This window comes from Eleutherodactylus coqui, chromosome 5 (genome assembly GCF_035609145.1).
Source record: "Eleutherodactylus coqui strain aEleCoq1 chromosome 5, aEleCoq1.hap1, whole genome shotgun sequence".
Taxonomy (NCBI): Eukaryota; Metazoa; Chordata; class Amphibia; order Anura; family Eleutherodactylidae; genus Eleutherodactylus; species Eleutherodactylus coqui.
This window is the reverse complement of record NC_089841.1, coordinates 117,414,696-117,432,487: the sequence shown is the minus strand read 5'-3', so window position 1 is coordinate 117,432,487 and position 17,792 is coordinate 117,414,696. Positions and strand designations below refer to the sequence as shown.

At 42.3% G+C, this 17,792-nt stretch overlaps 1 protein-coding gene across 1 annotated transcript in view; it reads right to left on the bottom strand.

Annotated features, from left to right (window-relative positions):
• Positions 1-12,062: 12,062 nt before the first annotated feature.
• Positions 12,063-17,792, bottom strand: part of SLC25A46 (solute carrier family 25 member 46) — a 31,490-nt gene continuing 25,760 nt past the window's right edge. The window contains exons 6-8 of the mRNA XM_066603050.1: positions 17,679-17,735; positions 17,526-17,583; positions 12,063-15,187 (exon numbers count right to left, since the gene is read on the bottom strand). Of these exons, the coding sequence (XP_066459147.1) occupies positions 14,603-15,187; positions 17,526-17,583; positions 17,679-17,735 (700 nt within the window). The 3' untranslated portion in view covers positions 12,063-14,602. The remainder of the gene's footprint in view (positions 15,188-17,525; positions 17,584-17,678; positions 17,736-17,792) is intronic.

Below are 17,792 nucleotides of genomic sequence, written 5' to 3'. Positions count from 1 at the left end.
TTGAATAACGCGGACCCGAGCATTTGGGTGCTCGCTCATCTCTAATTTTTAGGCTTGAAAAAACAACCATAAATTTCATGTTTTTTCTTTTTTTTGTCTTATTTTCCACATGCATGCATGTTTCTTATATTTTCTTCTTCCTCCAAAGAGGTTAGTGGGAATGCACTAGAAAAAAAAGAAAAAAAAAACACCAGTACCATGCTGAAATTTACAAAACATGTCTTGGACCCAAAAAGTGCTCAAAACTAAGAAATAAAAAACCCACTGCAAATGAACACCATGTTTGTAGTGCCTTTCCAATTCCTTATAAATGACCTACAGTTAACATCTAAATGCTGTGATTTTTGGAACTCAAAACAGCTTTTCTATTAAAAACATTGTTTGTAACCATTCTTAGGTCCGTATCACACAAACATATTTGCGCACGCAGAAGACAGAAAATAGAATCCACTCGGTCACGCAAAAAAAATGCGCATGTTCTGCTTTCCTGCGCATTTGCGCAGGGAAGGAAAACATATGGAATTCATTAAACTAATTGGCCATTTCAATGGCTGGGAGCATCGTTGTGTTTTTTTCTGTGCACAAAAAGTATAGTAAAAAACGCAGTTGCCCGCACAAATACACAACGCACATTCAGCTAAACCGCAGCACATACGTTTGTGTTACACAGGCTTTGCTGTTTCCAAAGTACCGCACAGAAAATTAGCAACATTTCAACTCTAATAAAAGCCAGGTCTTTTGCAAGCTTGACTTGATTTTTTTCGTTTACCTCTGAGGCCTGTGTCATTGAGAGTATATGCGCAATTATGCCTTGCTTTTGCACATCAGGCATCACATATTTGCACGCGCAACTGCATTTTTCGCAGTATTGTCTTTGCGCAAAAGCCCCTGCAGCCACGGTCCTATACATTGAAATGACTAATTAGCCTAATTGGTTTCATATGTTCTATTTCCTTACATGAATGTGCAGGAAAAAAAGAACATACCGCATATATGTTTGTGCAGTTGAATTGCGCACACAAAAGTATGCTCATATGAACGAACCCATTGAAATCAATGGGATCTATTTGCTGTGTAGTACACAAATACACCCTTGTGACTCAGGCCTAGGGGTGGATGCACAGATTCTTATTTTTTTTTTTGTCTAAGAAAAATGGCAACTTTGTTGCAGCTATTTTTTTGACAAAGTCAGCAGTAGATCCAGCAGGAAGGAGAAGTAGAAGGTTTTCTTTTATATTTCCCATTCCTTCTGAATCCACTTCTGGCTTTGACTCAAAAAATTGCATGAAAAACTGTCACACAAACTGAAGTTTGTTCCCCCCAAAAATATACATGTCTGAAGTCCCAATAAGAAAAATAAGCCTGTTTGGAAGGTGCTGATTAGAAATTAATAGAATTGTCTGGGTCCATGTTATGCAATGTCTCACAGGTCACTCCTGCAACGTATCGATACACAAAATGATATCTGGCAAAGGAACATATCTGGTATCATTCAGTGTGGGTGTGCGCTTGATAAGGCTCTGCTCACACTAGTGTTAGAAGAGAGATGGAAAGTCCTGTGTTTGGAGCTGAGAAATAGAAAAAAAACGTTTCCATTTTTTCCCAATAATGAAAACAAAGGTTTGGTACAGTGTTAGCCAGTAGAGCAAAATGTGATTGTTCTCAGTGAGAGAAACCAAGTAATCTTGTAGATATGATACCTTTTAATGGCTAAGAAAAATACATGATGTAATAGCGAGCTTGTGAACCTCTCGAGCTCTTCGTCAGGCTAAAAATAGAATAGACCTGAAGAGGCATGGATATTTATACACACTTATAACATACATACTTATGACAAGGCACAGATATGGATGTGATTGGTTCGCACTTAAAAGGAATTCTGCAACAGCAAACAAACTTTTTTTGTCTAGGCACTGATAGCGGAGTGAAAGTTTTATGGTCCCTGAATTACTGTTGGGGGGGGTCGTCAGGCCAGGAATGCTACAAGAGGTACACAAACATTTTTATTTTAACTAATGTTAAAACCGCATCAACTGAAAATCGCACGTTCGTGCATTGCGGTGCAATAAAATGAAGGCTCCATAGGTAAACATGGGCGATAAAAAAGAGCAAAACACAGAAAGATAGGACATGCCGTGATTTCTTTTACATGCAACATCGCATGAGTGAAAACATCCCAAACGTGAAGGAAACCATTGAAAAGCAGGGGTTTCATAATTATGCCTTTTCACACGAATGTATCGTCAGTGTGAAATCGGCATAAGTTCTATACCACATTGAGACAATTTAGATCCTGTAGTAAATAAATGATCTTTATAGCAAGTTTAGGTTTCAATTAATTCTTTGAGAACTTGGATAACTTAACATAGAAGCAACATCAAGAACAGTTTCACCAAACATAGTGTCTCACGGTATTTCAGTGTGTCATGGATGTGATGCTTCCACCTCACGTGTCACCCTGCTAGAGTAGATTATTACCAAGTCCTTGGGTGACTTGTACACCAAGGAAATGTATTGGATCTTTAATTTAAATACCTTAGTCCCTAATGGACTTCATAAGGTGCTGGAAAAGATTTGAGGAAGAATCTCATAACACTTTTACTGCTGGAACATTTTCTTTTGTATGGGTTTTAAATATTTTAACATCCAAGGAGTATTTCTATATGGATAGACATACCCACTTCACCATCATTACATTTCAATTACTATTTTATATATGTATTTTTTGACATGTTGAGATGTATAAAAATTTTTTAGCATGAATAATAACTATTTCTATCTTAGTAATTCTAATAGTGGCGATGTTATGGACTCGAGAGGTGACTTGCAGTGGCATTTTTTATGCATAAAAATCTGCCATAATTCTGTGATTTTTATTACTATATGTTATAACATTTTTAAATCTTTTCCCTGTCATCTTAATTGCATTTTTACCTAGATGTACAAAAAGTGTACCCATTTATTGCTGGCATACTACCACTCTTTTTGTATGGCATTTCTATATTTTAACATGTAAGAGTATTGTTATATGTTTAACAGATTTTTTTTAATATGTGCATCTATATATACATTTATATTCTGAGCAGCAGTTATTACAACAATAACTTTGAATCTTAGGGATTTCAATTTCAGTAGTGATTACAATAATAAATTAGTATCTTAGCAAGTTTAATTACAGTGGTGATATAGGTTTGAGAAACTATTAACAGCCGTATTTGTATATATAGGAAACAAGGTAGTATTTTGTGCCCCTTTTTTAAAGTATATGCATATGGAGTTTTCTGACAAGGTGTTTTTGCATTGTCTGTTTATTTCATTGTGTTGAATAAGTTCATGATTGTATTATGAAGCCAAATGATTTGTGTTTTGTAAAAGCTGGGAAGCAAATAGGCATAAACTAAGCCAGATAAAGAGGAATGGAATGGAGCGGCGACGTTGCCGTGTCAGTGTGGAACGCAAGTTCAGCCATGATCTGGACGTTTTGCGTTCCAGGGCACGCATTACATCTTGTCCCTCCTACTTAGGCCTCATGTCCACGGGGAAAATCAGATCCACTGCAGATTCTCCATGGAGAATCTGCAGCGGGTCCCTCCTGCCCCGCGGACATGAGGGCTGAAAATAGGAATTTAAAAGAATTTACTCATCCGGCGCGGGCGGGGAAAGCCTTCTCTTCCTCACGGCCGGATCTTCTTTTTCGGCCGGTGGATGAATTCGTCACGCCGGCGGCACGTCGCCGACGTGCCGCGCGCATGCGCCGGGCACATCCGCCGAGCCGAAGCAAAAAAGATCCGGCCGTGAGGAAGAGAAGACCTTCCCCACCCGCGCCGGATGAGTAAATTCTTTTAAATTCCTATTTTAGGTCTCCCGCGGATCCGGACGGCTTCCATAGGCTTCAATAGAAGCCCGCGGGAGCCGTCCCCGCGGGAGACCCGCACGAAAATGGAGCATGGTCCAGATTTTTTCATGCTCCATTTTTAAAAAAATCCCTTTTATTGACCATCCGCGGGTATTTATCTACCCCGCGGGTGGTCAATGCATCCCTATGGGGTGCGGATCCGCGGGCAGGAGAAGAGTCAAAATCTGCTGCGGATTTTAATTCTTCTTTTGCCCGTGGACATGAGCCCTTAGTCCTTTGAATCCGTAAGCTGACACCGCTGCTCCAGCCAGTATGCCAGCAGTGATCACTGATGGGAGTATATAGATTTGTATAAATGTCTGTGATAAGTCTGTTTCCATGCTTTAAAAAAGACGCCAGAGAGTGTTGAAACGTGTTGCATTTTTATTTATTTGTTATATGCCTTGGATTAAACTGAATATTTTCCACGTATGGTGGCAACTCCCTAGTTGCTTGTCCTAAAGAGCGCAGAGAACTTTTTTATTTGTTCTGTGATGCAAAGATTTGATACAGAGATTTTCCACAGTAGAAAATCTGCAACATTTATATGTATTAGAAATGGAGTGGAAGAAGTCCATATGTAAATACATGTGACACATGACATGATGACCAACAAGACTTTGCTTAAAGAAAAATTTGAAGGGACTGCTATTAACATGTATAAACTAGGAATGTTGTTGAAGTTGAAACCCATGGCTGAACCAAGATAGATGTATGACCATTTTTTAAAATCCAGTTGACTATATATAATGACATTTGGCCGTTGCCAGGAAAATTAACCACAGCAGCCAAAATTGCAAAACAGTTAGGAATATGCCAAGTCAGAAGACTGCTTCCATGGAATATCGATTACACCTCAGCTACATAAATACACTAAACAAACCAAATCTAAGCAGTTGGACTATGAAGCAATCACAGGACTGGTAGAAACAGAGCTGACCACAAGATAGCGAAAAGAATGAGGATTCCCTTCCAAACTATTCTGCATCTCTGTTTGAAACTGTCAGCAATGGGCACTTGTCCACTGGGCGGCATTTGTAGCTGCTGCCAAATATGCCAACTGATTCAAGTTCCTGAATATTCTCAAGTTTAATTTGGAAGTTCTCTATTTTTTCAAGAGCAACTCCCCTAAGCCAAAAAAGGCCCTGGACCCGTCCTGGGACAAAGCTGTGTTCCAGCTCAACCTACAGTTTGGAAGACCCACCATGTACTAGATCCAAGACCGTCTTACAGATCACTGATCTGTAGTAGAGTAGTAAGTCAAGCAGGCCGGCCCCCTCTCTCCTTTTGCTGTGTAAGTAATCTGTAACGGAGACATGCTATAAACCCGCCCCACACGAAACGTGTCACTGCCTTACGTAGCTTAATAAAGTAATTTTGCAGGATCCGAATGGGCAGGGCTTGAAAGAGGTAAAGGAGTTTGGGGAGGGAGTTCATTTGAATGGAGTTGATTCTTCCGAACCACGAGAGGTTCATTGGACGCCACCTTTATAAAGTCTTTTACTATAGAGGAGAGCATTGGTTCAAAATTAAGGTCAAACATTTTCTCTGGGTCCAAAGAAAGGAAGACTATTAAGTATTTGATGTGGGCCTCCTAGGAGCCACCTCAAGGGAAACAGCGACCCAAAGTGTGAAATTTCTGAGGTCGGGAGTGAAGTATTCAGAATTTCTGATTTACTCAGATTAATATTGAAATTACTAACGTGGCTGTAGCTGTCAAATTATTGCAGTATAGCAGGTAGAATGTGGCTGGGATTTGAAATATATACTAGGAGGTCATTGGCGAACTATGCTACTTTGTGTTCGGTTGTAGCTGCCCTAAAGCCCTGCATTTTCCCGTTTTCTATGACGGCATTAGCTAATGATTCCATAACTAGAACATACAGGGTTGGTAAGAGTCGACACCCCTGCCTCGTGCCATTTCTGATATTGATTGGGGTAGATAGCTTCCCATTCACCCACACCTGCGCTGTTTTTTTAAAATAAAGGGCCATTATCCAATTTATCAATCTATTACCCAGGCCTGTTTTCCTCAGTGTGGCCTGTAGATAAGTCCAACTAACTCGATCAAACGCCTTCTCGGCATCAACAGAGAGAAAGCATAGGGGACTGTCTGCTGCCCCATCCTTGCTACTCAATGAGAGGGTCCATATCGTATTATCCCTAGCCTTCCGCCACGGGACAAACCCCACCGGTCTCTATGGATAAATCCCGAGACCAGGGGCCTTAAACGTGTGGATTTGGCTCGTGTAAAAATTTGTGTGTCCACATTCAGTAGGGAGATTGGGCGGAAATTCCCACATACCATGGGCTCTCTCCTCCGCTTCAGACGAACTGTGATGACTGCTTGTAACGCTTGGCGCGGGAAGGGATAGTCCCCTGAAACCCTGTTAAAGGCCCTCTTCAAAATAGGGTTAATGATGGTCCCCACAAGTTTTGTAGTTCGAGGGCGTAAAACTGTCCAGGCCAGGGCTCTTCCCTATTTTCAGATTCTGAATCTCTCCCAGTATTTCTTGTTCCGAAAAGTCTTCTTTAAACATCGTCGACTTTTCGGGGGGGGGAGAGATCGGTTCCCTGGCATTGCTACTTAAGTACTGGTCAACCGCTGATGAGTTACCCCCCATTGGTCCGCCCGTGGCCTTATCTATACTGTAAAACTCACCATAATATTCCCTGAAGCACTCCAGGATATTGCCAGTCGTGTTTAGCTTCCCCTTATCCTTTGAATTCATATATTCAATATATCCTTTGAATATTGTTCCTGTACTCATAAAAACCACCCCTTCTTCTATCCCTCATACACAGATGGGCTTTATCCATTATCCCCAGTATCTGCTGGCGTAATAGTGATATCTCCACATTCAGAGACGGGGAGGCCTTAGATTTGCCCGCTCTGCCTTGTCCAGCTGGCCTATCAGGTCTCTCAGTTTACCTGTCCTCTCCTTCTTGAGTCGTGACCCATGGGAAATAAATATAACCCTCAGAACGCATTTCAACGCCTCCCAGTGAATGGTCGGAGACATTGTGTTGGTCTTGTGTATTTCCGCAAAGGTTTTTATGGACTGTCTGATCTCCTTAAGGCAGCAGGCATCTCCCAAAAGGTTATCGTTAAGTCTCCATGAGTTCAACCCCCTCCCGCTGACTCTTGTCCCAAAAGGGCCCCATAGACAGGCGCATGGTCTGACCATATAAAATTACCCATAGAGCATCTAGGGGCCAAGTCCAGAAGACCGTGAGAGAAATAAATATGTAGTCCAACCTTCCATAATGATTATGGGCAGTGGAGTGGTGGCTGTAGTCCTTGACGCCCAGGTGGAGTAACCTCCAGAGGGCAATGAGTCGCAGCTCTGTCAATTGTCTCCTTAGTCTACGCATGGCCACCACGTAGGGCCCGGACCTACCCAAGGAGGTATCCAGACCGGGATCCCCTCCAAAAACTATGCTGGAACCTGTAGCAAACTGAGCCTGATCTCCTAGTATGCGACAACCAAACGGGATCTGACCTGTGTTTGGTATATTCAGACCTCTGCCATTATAAGTACAAAAAGAGAGGCTAGTTATGGTGGTGATTTAATTATTTGGAGATGTCTCGCCATGGCAACTGGAGTGTGAGGCATTAGTAATACAGAGAAAAGAGGGGGTAGTAGGGACAGAAAAGAAGGTGAGGAAGCCATGGGAAGGGTAGAGTCCCAATCTCGCAGGGTGGGTAATCAACCTAAAGTTGGCTACAGACGACACAAAGGGGAGGGAGATTGAGGTTGCCAGGGCAGACCAGGCACCCCTGCCATCCCACTGGAAACCACATTCTCAATTTAATTAGACTGTAATAACTAACTTGTAGAAAACAGGCAGAAAAAAAGAGCGGAACTAGCTGGTAGGCATAATGCTCACGCAATACCTAAGACAGTCTAAGTCCAACCAGTAAGACTCCCACAGTAGAATAGTAAATTACAACATCAAAACTATAATCGCAGTAATCATATGGGCATTGTAAACACCTCTCTTGGAGGTAGCACCTTTTAACACAGCCTTTAACCGTCAGCGGGGAGATTGGTTAAAATGGCCATTGTTTCTGGGCCAACGGGGCCTAAGTTCATGCCAGGTCTCCCTGGGGGTTGACAGGTAAAGCTGGAATAGGCAAACAATCTGGGATCGCCACTATAGATAGTTCTAGTGCCCCCAGGAACAGTCAATGGGTGATGGAGCTGAATGAAAGGTTTCCATTTGGCTCAGTTTTTTTTTAAACTTTTTTTTGCTTAACGGTTCCATTCAACACAAAAACCCCCGCTGTGGGGCTGAAAGGGGCATTATGATACATGTGGGGTGGAGCTGTGATAGGGTAAAGCCCTTTTGGGACAAGGTGTTCTTAAAGGAGATGTCCCGAGGCAGCAAGTGGGTCTATACACTTCTGTATGGCCATAATAATGCACTTTGTAATGTACATTGTGCATTAATTATGAGCCATACAGAAGTTATAAAAAGTTTTATACTTACCTGCTCCGTTGCTGGCGTCCTCGTCTCCATGGTGCCGACTAATTTTCGCCCTCCGATGGCCAAATTAGCCGCGCTTGCGCAGTCCGGGTCTTCTCCTCTTCTCTATGGGGCTCCGTGTAGCTCCGCCCCGTCACGTGCCGATTCCAGCCAATCAGGAGGCTGGAATCGGCAATGGACCGCACAGAAGCCCTGCGGTCCATGAAGACAGAGGATCCCGGCGGCCATCTTCAGCAGGTGAGTATGAAGACGCCGGACCGCCGGGATTCAGGTAAGCGCTGTGCGGGTGGTTTTTTTAACCCCTGCATCGGGGTTGTCTCGCGCCGAACGGGGGGGGGGTTTAAAAAAAAAAAAACCCGTTTCGGCGCGGGACATCTCCTTTAATATACAAGATGTGGAGGGCGGTGATCCCACAGCATTGGCGCACTGATCACATACCATCCATGAGTGAGCGGCAAAGGGAGATGGCACAGATGTGGCGCATGGAAGAACTTTGTGCTGAACACAACAGGGCTTAGGATAAATTTGTAACACTTTGGCAGCCATGGTCGGAGTTTACGTCCTCGGCGAAATTTGACCCCCTCTTTCCATGAATTTGGTGTCTTAGAAATAAGACCGTGACAGCTTTGGGTGTGTAACCAGGGTCTACCTGATAAACTAGGGTGTGGTTCTACTAGTCCCCCCCCTTCTCCTCGTGTCTTACCCTCCCCCTCGTACCCGTCATGTCCCCATGCTCAATGTATACTGAATAGTTAATCCTTCTCTCCTTTTTTTCATTTATTTAATTTACTGTCCTACACTTCAATTACTATTCTTTTCCTGGGTTATTTCCCCTCTGGCTGTTATCTAGTGAGAACCAGGGAGCTAGGATTTCTTTAAGCTTACAGTTCGAATTAAAAAACAAATTTTTAAGAATAGAGATTAAGGTATTTTCTCTCTTTGTAGAAAGAAACATGCACTGATAGGGTCATTTATCCATGTCTCTCTGAACTATGCGTAGGACATGTCACGTGTTTAGGCAGGGTAATACTGGCAGGGATGCAAGATCATGCTCTATTCTTTAGGTTTAGTGTATTACACGTACTTCATTCATTACATAGTACTACCTATTTTATATATATATATATATATTTTTTTTTTTTTTTAAGGCTAAATAACTCGATATTGGTGTCATGCATTATTTTTCTTTGTGAACATTATCTCTCTTAAAGAAACAGGCAACAATTGTTTGTATCATAATGTGCTGTTCCGGATTACTTTCTGAGGAAAGTGTGCTCTAGGCAGTTTTACATATCACCTGCGTCATTTATTTTTATAGTTCATAAAGTAGGATAACATTCAAGTGTGTTAAAATGAAACACTTTTATGATTATTAGAATAGACAGAGTAGATTCATCTGAGATATAAGGGTTGTCACTGCACTCTGGTCCCTAAATGCAAGTTCGCAAGGTGTCCTGTAGACTCTGTCTTAAACACCACAAGAAATATTTACGATGGCCTAAAGTAGCATTTCCAAAACTAGTCTCCATGACCGCTCAACAGGTCAGGATTTGAGGATATCCTATAGAGAGAACACCTGAGGCACTGACCATAATTACATCACCTGTGTAATACTAAAGAAATCAGAAAACATGACCTGTTGGGAGGTCTTCGAAAAGCTCTGACTAAGGCCATATCTGCATGGGTGGATTCTTGCTGCAGAATCTATGTGTGCACATGTACACGAGACCAAAGTCTTACAAGTATCTACTACTGTCCTAGTGCAAGTAACCGGTCCCATCTGTCCAACACGCAGGAAGCACCAATTTAACAAACGTAGAAGAGTTGACCTAAAGATGAGCCATTCTAGACTCACCAAAGAGACAAGACCTTTAAAGAGATCTGGTTGGAATGAAGTCAATTATCCTTATGATATTTCATAGTAGAAGGGCAGGAAGTGTTTTCATGGGATCAGCTTGCAGAGGCGGCGATCTTCTGGCAGGAAACTTGTAACTTCTAATTCAGAAAGGTTTCGATTTAAAAAAACACAATACGAAAACTTTAATAATTTCTTTGAAGTATGAAAGGCCACAAAGTAAGGCATGCAAAGGCAGAAAATGTAGCTAATCAGAAAAGCAGACATTGTACAACACCAGCAGCCAAGCTGTACAAAAAAAACACTTAAGGTGAATATAGATAATCTTTATGTATACAGTTCTTTTAATAAGAGACAGAAATGAGACAGCGCCAAGACTGGTACAAAATAGAACAAGAGAATGCTTAATCCAGAAGTGAAAAGAGGGAATTTTCTAAATTAACTGTGGGAAAAAGGCATAGTTTCATAAACAGGATGAGCAAGTTATATACAAATGACATAACTAAAGGGCATCGAACTTGGCAATAATTAAATGTTTTGAGACTACTGAAATAATAATAATAGTTTGGCATTATAGGAGTAATCCATGACTTAACATTTGTTTTCTATTGATGACAGACAGGTCATTAAGGTGTGATCAGCAGGGACCTGCTGCTTGGAGGCTCCCTGATCAACTGATTGCCTGGGTCGTACTCACTATGAGCAGGAAGCAGACACAGCGCAGCAATCCGGGATGGTATTGCAGGCGCAGCTGCTACTGAATTCCATTGGAGCTGCGCTGCAGTACCAACTAGGGCTGCTGCGCCATGGTCAGCACTTTCTGCTTCCTGCACTGAACCCAATGACGATGGTCCTGGGAGTCAGCCGATTGGTGGGGATCCTAGTGGCAAGTCCTGACCGTTCATCTGTTTTATGACCCGCTGGCCAATAACAGAACAAATAAAAAGTCCTGGAATACCCTTTTAACGCACAGAATGACAAACCTTTCATTAAAATTGGTCTGTCATAAAAAAAAACCGATGCCATTGTGAGATAGCATTAACAGTACAATAGTACTGTCCAGAACACAGCTCTTGTGAGAGCCAGGGTTGATTCTCTGGGCCCAGCTCCATCCTGCCAGCTGTAAGGATCGCTATGCTGTGATGTAGGTGGGCCATAAGACAGTCGTGAAGGATTCTTCAAACTGCTGACCATTTATCATTCCATGTACATGGATCATATGGGTGGAAAAAAAATTAGTAGCACTACTGTAATAATGGGTTCTTACAAGTTTTTGCCAAGAAGGATGAAAGATACAAACCTGCTCGTTACAAATGACAATTGCATTTTTTTTACTAGACCGAAAAACATTCGCAATCGTCCAAAAGGCTGCCTTGTGCCACGACAAGTACAGGTAATTCCATATGTCCAGCAGAGGGATAATCCATTGTAAATAGAATATTGAAGTGAATGAGCAAACAAAGTACACTTAACACTACTTTCTGCTTACACAGCTGGCTTCCCATCGAGGCTCCTTCACACGAACGCGTGGTGACGAAGTATAATGCACACGGGTTTAGCGCATGTAATACACTACATCAATCTACCATAGGCTCCCATGTTGCCGCTCACACAGATAGCACACAGCAAGTACTGTCTTGGAGCGTATTACGTGCGCCTACACGCCAAGATAGTGCATGGCCATTGGCGGCACACAGCAAGTACGCAGTCTAAATTAGAATGATGTACTCCCTGTGCGCCACGCAACTGTCTCATACGGGCGTCACGCAACTAATTATGCTCATGGGAAGTCGCCCTTACACATTTGCATAATACAACCACTTCAGCTTAATAAAAGAGCATTTTAATATTTATTTGCTTAACACAGGCCTGAAAATGACATTTCTCTACACAGACAAAGCAGTTTATGTGCGCTGGCAGTTACATCAGTACTTTATCCTGCCGGGACCAACAAGATCAACACGTTCTGCAGAGATATGTTACAGGTCATTTACAGTTCTGTCATTTACTTCTTAGAATCCAGCTATAAACGGCGACTTTCTTTTTATTGGTGCGACTGGCAGAGGAACAGCCTTCAGTTTGTCGCTAACTTTTGTAAAAGGGTTCTTTTCCGATATGGTGTATTTCAAAATCAGTATTTAGTCCACGTTTTGCAGACCCTAATAGAGCTAGTCACATGTGTGCTTTTTTCATGGCAGTGTTTAATACACGCAGCATACGCAACTTATGTCAATTTTTCTAAGCCCATTATAGTCTATGGAAAGTGCTTAAAATATGGATGCATCACATTTGCAATCATTGGTATTATTTTCCATTGGGCAAAAAACATTGTTTTTGTACACTAGAAAATAAAATCAATGAAAGCAAATACTGATTACATACTGATGCAATAGGTTTGTATTACACATCCGCATTAAGAATATATACAAATACGCTAGACAGAGTTTTTTAGGCTAGGACTTCATGGCTTCCCTCAAATGCCGCGGTGCAATATTGGGATTACCACGAACCTGCTACGACTTCAATGTTTCACTTTGCGGAAAAAAAATGCCACAATTGACCATCGCCTCTAAAGAGCCAACCAGATCAGCTAAGATGATTGCAAGATCACTTGGACTTCTTTTTGCTCAGGAAAACACTGAAACTGCGCCACAGTCATCCCACAATTTTATTGTAAACCCTAGGTATATAGGCCCATTTACAAGAGCAGATAATCGCTCAAAGATTGCTCAAACGACAGTTCTCCACGGGGGAAACAATGCTATCAGCACCCCCCATGGAGAACGACTGATAAAACGGATTTTAACGATCAGCGAAAGGTGCCCGAAATGCGGGTGCCCCGTGCCCATTTACACGCACCGATTATCACTAAAACGATCTCCGATGAGCGAAGTTTTAGCGATAATCGTCCAGTGTAAATGGGCCTTAGGCCATTGAGCCCTGGGGTAAAACACCCACAGCAATTATCACTTCCATTGTCTATAAACAACATTGAAGGACAACTGCCAAAACGAGGTTCAAGATAACAAGGGCAGTAGTTAGTAACTGTTAAACAACAAACTCAATACATACTAACAGGTAGGTGCACCTTCGAATACCAATTTACACCTTATATATAATGTACATAAGCTGAGTAATTTTGCAGATCCACTACATTATTTTGCTTTGTAGTGATCCAGATTTAGTTTCTAATAAAGTCCACAGCCACATTTACAATTCTGCTGGCCGTTGTCAAAAACTAGACAAGCTTGCTGTCAGACATCTTGAAATCTGTTGACACTGCCATCAGGCTCGTTTCCCATCCCGTATAAAGTCACTAGATAATGCTGTACGACTACCAGCAGAGAGCCGTGGCTATGGTTATAAACAGAAACCACATTCGATATGGGAGCAGAGCCTTGGGGTACTTTTAGATGGGACGAATGTCAGGCACAGTCGCCCGAAAGTCATCCCAACAACTATCACTCCTATGCTTTCACACGGGAACGATAGTCATTCAGTGAATGGAGGCAAAGAGTGCTGGAGGGCTCTTCCGACCACCTACCTCCATTTACTGTGAACAGGCAGTCATCCCAAGATGAACGACTGTCTATATACAATGAGTGAGAAGTTGCTCACTAGTCTCTTTGTTTTGGTGATATGAAACAAAGCGACTAGTGAGCGATTTCTCGCTCAGCACCCTGTCCCAGTTTTTCATAGGACAACTATTGGTCAAAAATTGCTCGCTTGAGTGTTTTTCAGCCAAAAGTTGGAACGTGTAAAAGTACCCTTATTTGGGTTGCTGTAATACAAATTGGCAATTACCATTTCTAGATGAGATTACAAGTCAGTGTCTGGTATAGAGAGAACCTTACAAAATGCCAATTACAATGCACATATTGAGCCAGCAGGGAATGCTGGGAGATATAGCCTGTAGAATTGCGAAAGTATTTTTGGACTATTATCTGCGTTTGATATTCAGTTTGTAGGTTAATTAATGTAGATTAATTATATATATAAACTGTTGAGCAAGTGCCCTATGTGGTATTGGTATTCTGTGTGATGTAACAGGATGAAACTTAATTTCTGAAAAGTCAAAGTAGAGTATGAGCAATTCCAGCTCTCTAGAAACAAAGGTCAACCTGTACATTAACTTGCCTGTGCATTTAAAGTACTGACATAAGATCAGCGACACACAACATGAAGACTTAGTACAAAGGCATGTCCATGCTGTCCAAGCGGAAAATTCAACGTTCAGTTTATAATCTCGATGACATACTGGTAAAATCGGGCACGATGCTGTTTTCTGTACCATACCGACATAAATATAGGGTGTAGCTTGAAACGAAACACACAGATGTACTAAAATAGGTGAATCATGCTCATTGCGCTGTACTTTGCAGAAGAGATGAATAAATGATTTTGGTAATTTGCAGAACAGTAGCATGGAGAGTATATTGTACCACCACGGCACCAAAGCCTTTGTAGAAGCCCAGCAGCCCTTCTTCCCGCTTTATAGTATTGATACAGTCTCTCATTCCCTCATACTGAGTGTTAATAGGCACCACTTCGTAACCAAGGTCTGTATTATCTATTATTGTGCGTGTTCCTTGGATGTGAAGGCGGTGCATGACGGTCTCAAGAGGAAACAGGAGGACGTCGGCACAAAGGCTTGCTGCAAAATTAGCTATGAGTTCTGGGAAGTAATCTTCCAAAATGCTTTGGGTCACGTTGGCTCCCTCGTTTGGATTTTGGGCAGGATTCTTCTTTTTCTTTATGAAGAATAAAACACATTTCTGAACTACAGAACTGATTATATAATGCAGCACACCATGGAGGACAGTAGGAAATGTCAGAACCAAGAGCGGCAACAAACGTTTGCTGTGAGGCACTCCAAGTCCCATAACTCTTCCGACCCCTTCCTTCAGGCAATCTAAAATCCCAGGATTGTCACGGATGATCTCACTCTGCAAGAGATTTAGAGCAAATATGCATTAGTAGCCTCTGTGTTTGCCATGTGTATGTAGTCTCCGATGGGATGCCCTAGATGAAGGCTATGGCATCTGCTTTCCAATTAAAGGGGTTTTGTCATCAAAATATCGATTTGCCATCTGTTCCTTACTTCCCACTGCCTCCAACCTCTTAAAGGGGTTGTCTCGCGGCAGCAAGTGGGGTTATACACTTCTGTATGGCCATATTAATGCACTTTGTAATATACATCGCGCATTAAATATGAGCCATACAGAAGTTATTCACTTACCTGCTCCGTTGCTAGCATCCCCGTCGCCATGGTTCCGTCTAATTTCGGCGTCTTCTTGCCTTTTTAGACACGCTTGCGCAGATCCGTCTTCTCCCTTCGGCTCCGCTCGGCAGCATCGGCATTTTGGCTCCGCCCCCTTGTACGCATCATCGCGTAGCTCCGCCCCATCACGTGCCGATTCCAGCCAATCAGGAGGCTGGAACCGGCACACATCATGGGGCGGAGCTACGCGATGATGCGTACAAGGGGGCGGAGCCAAAATGCCGATGCTGCCGAGCGGAGCCGAAGGGAGAAGAAGGAAGAAGACGGATCTGCGCAAGCGCGTCTAAAAAGGCAAGACGACACCGAAATTAGACGGAACCATGGCGACGGGGACGCTAGCAACGGAGCAGGTAAGTGAATAACTTCTGTATGGCTCATATTTAATGCACGATGTATATTACAAAGTGCATTAATATGGCCATACAGAAGTGTATAACCCCACTTGCTGCCGCGAGACAACCCCTTTAATGTATCAGTGTTCAATATTCTTCTACTTTCTGGCATTTGTAAGACGTGACCCAAATCACTGCAGTTTTTGCGGATCCGCTGACGTCACGCCGACTCCCTTCTACTTCTGACTCGGGCAGTTGACACCACGTCACTAGTGAGGTTGGTGCACTGCCTTTGCCGGAAGTGTTGGCTGTCTATTTTTGAGCATGCATGTGCTGGCTGCAGAGCCAGAGCGGAAGTAGCTGACATAGAAGCCAGCGCTACTACTGCTTGGAAATGACCCCCGCGGGCTGAATCTGGAATTGCGGTAGCGATATTACATGGAATGAATACAAACATGCAGCTGCAATTTACAACCAGTAGGCAAGATGCAGAATGCAGAACCTCAGACACCAGGGAAAAAGATCCCCGAAGTGGTCCAGAATGGACATGCAGCCATTGTAAAATATCAATTGTGGTGATAACACCCCTTTAAAACTCCATCCTCATATTACATTCCTTTGGAAACAAATGAATTGTCACCCAACTTGCCATTTCAGCACAAATGCTTAACGCTTCACATTAAATCCTTCCTGTCCCACCTCACCCCAAGGCATTCTACACACTGCATACAAGAGCTATGACAAAATCGAAAGACCAAGTGTGCAGACAGTATTCAACCGGTGTATGCTGTCACGTTAAAAAAAATGTCTGTCTGTCTAAATCCTATTTTTGAACTACAGAATATACGGCAGATTGCTGTATTACATTTTTTCTTGTACATTTTTACATTAAAAAGGGTTTTTTTTGAGTTTAAGAAAAAAAAAAAAAAAAGAACAGAAGGTATGGAAAGGTTAAAAGTAAACGAACTCATGTTCGCTGTTCTTCCCTCCTCCCCACCGGTCCATTGTCATCACTCTTGTCCTCCTCTTCATGAGTCTGTTTACAATGGTTAGTGGTACAATGTTCTGAACAGTATACGGCTTGTGACTGCTGAGGCCAGTGATTGGCTGAGGCAATCACGTGTACGTACAGGACATGTGACTGCTACAGTTTATAAACAAAGACCAATGGCGAGAATGGGAGTGGCAGCACTGGTTTAGAACTGAAAGTAGGACTTTTTAATATATATATTTAACCATTCCCTACTGTCTGTGCTTTTTTAGCATTACTCTTAAACCCCTTTGACACTGGATGGTGGGAAGGCATAAAAGGGAGATTTATTAAGACCCGTGTTTAAAACACCAGTCTTCGTTCAATCCCTGCTAACTCAAGATCTGTCCAATGTATGGGCTTTCAACATACTTGGCACATCTCAAGCAATCCCTGCACCTACACTCGCCAGGGGTTAGAGTAGACTTCCTGTGTAAATGATACATAATTGTGATAGTCTGACGTGGCTACGTCTTTTTTGGAGAAATTATGTGGGCAGGAATAAACCACAAAAAGTCACAATATTTTTGTGCATGCAGCGTTTGCACCCTATTTTGTGACTTTACACCCGTTTTACCTTCATAAATCTCCCCCAAAAATGTTATATATTTACTGCCTCCTTGGGTAAGGAGTGTGCTTACCTGTACAGTTTCAATCAGGCTTGCTGAATAGAATGGAGTAACAATTACATAGACTAAGCTGCAAAACACAAGAATCAGGCATGTCAAAAAAAGGCATAAAAATACAGAAAGCAAAAAAATGCAGAGCTGCTCAGGAAACCTAGAAAGACTTACCCTTTAAGAAGAATATGCCCTGCTATTTGCCTGGGACTCCACTTATGAGTAAGTTCCCTAAAACAATAAAATAAGGTTATTCAGGTCATTTTCTCAGAAAGGTCAGTATAATCA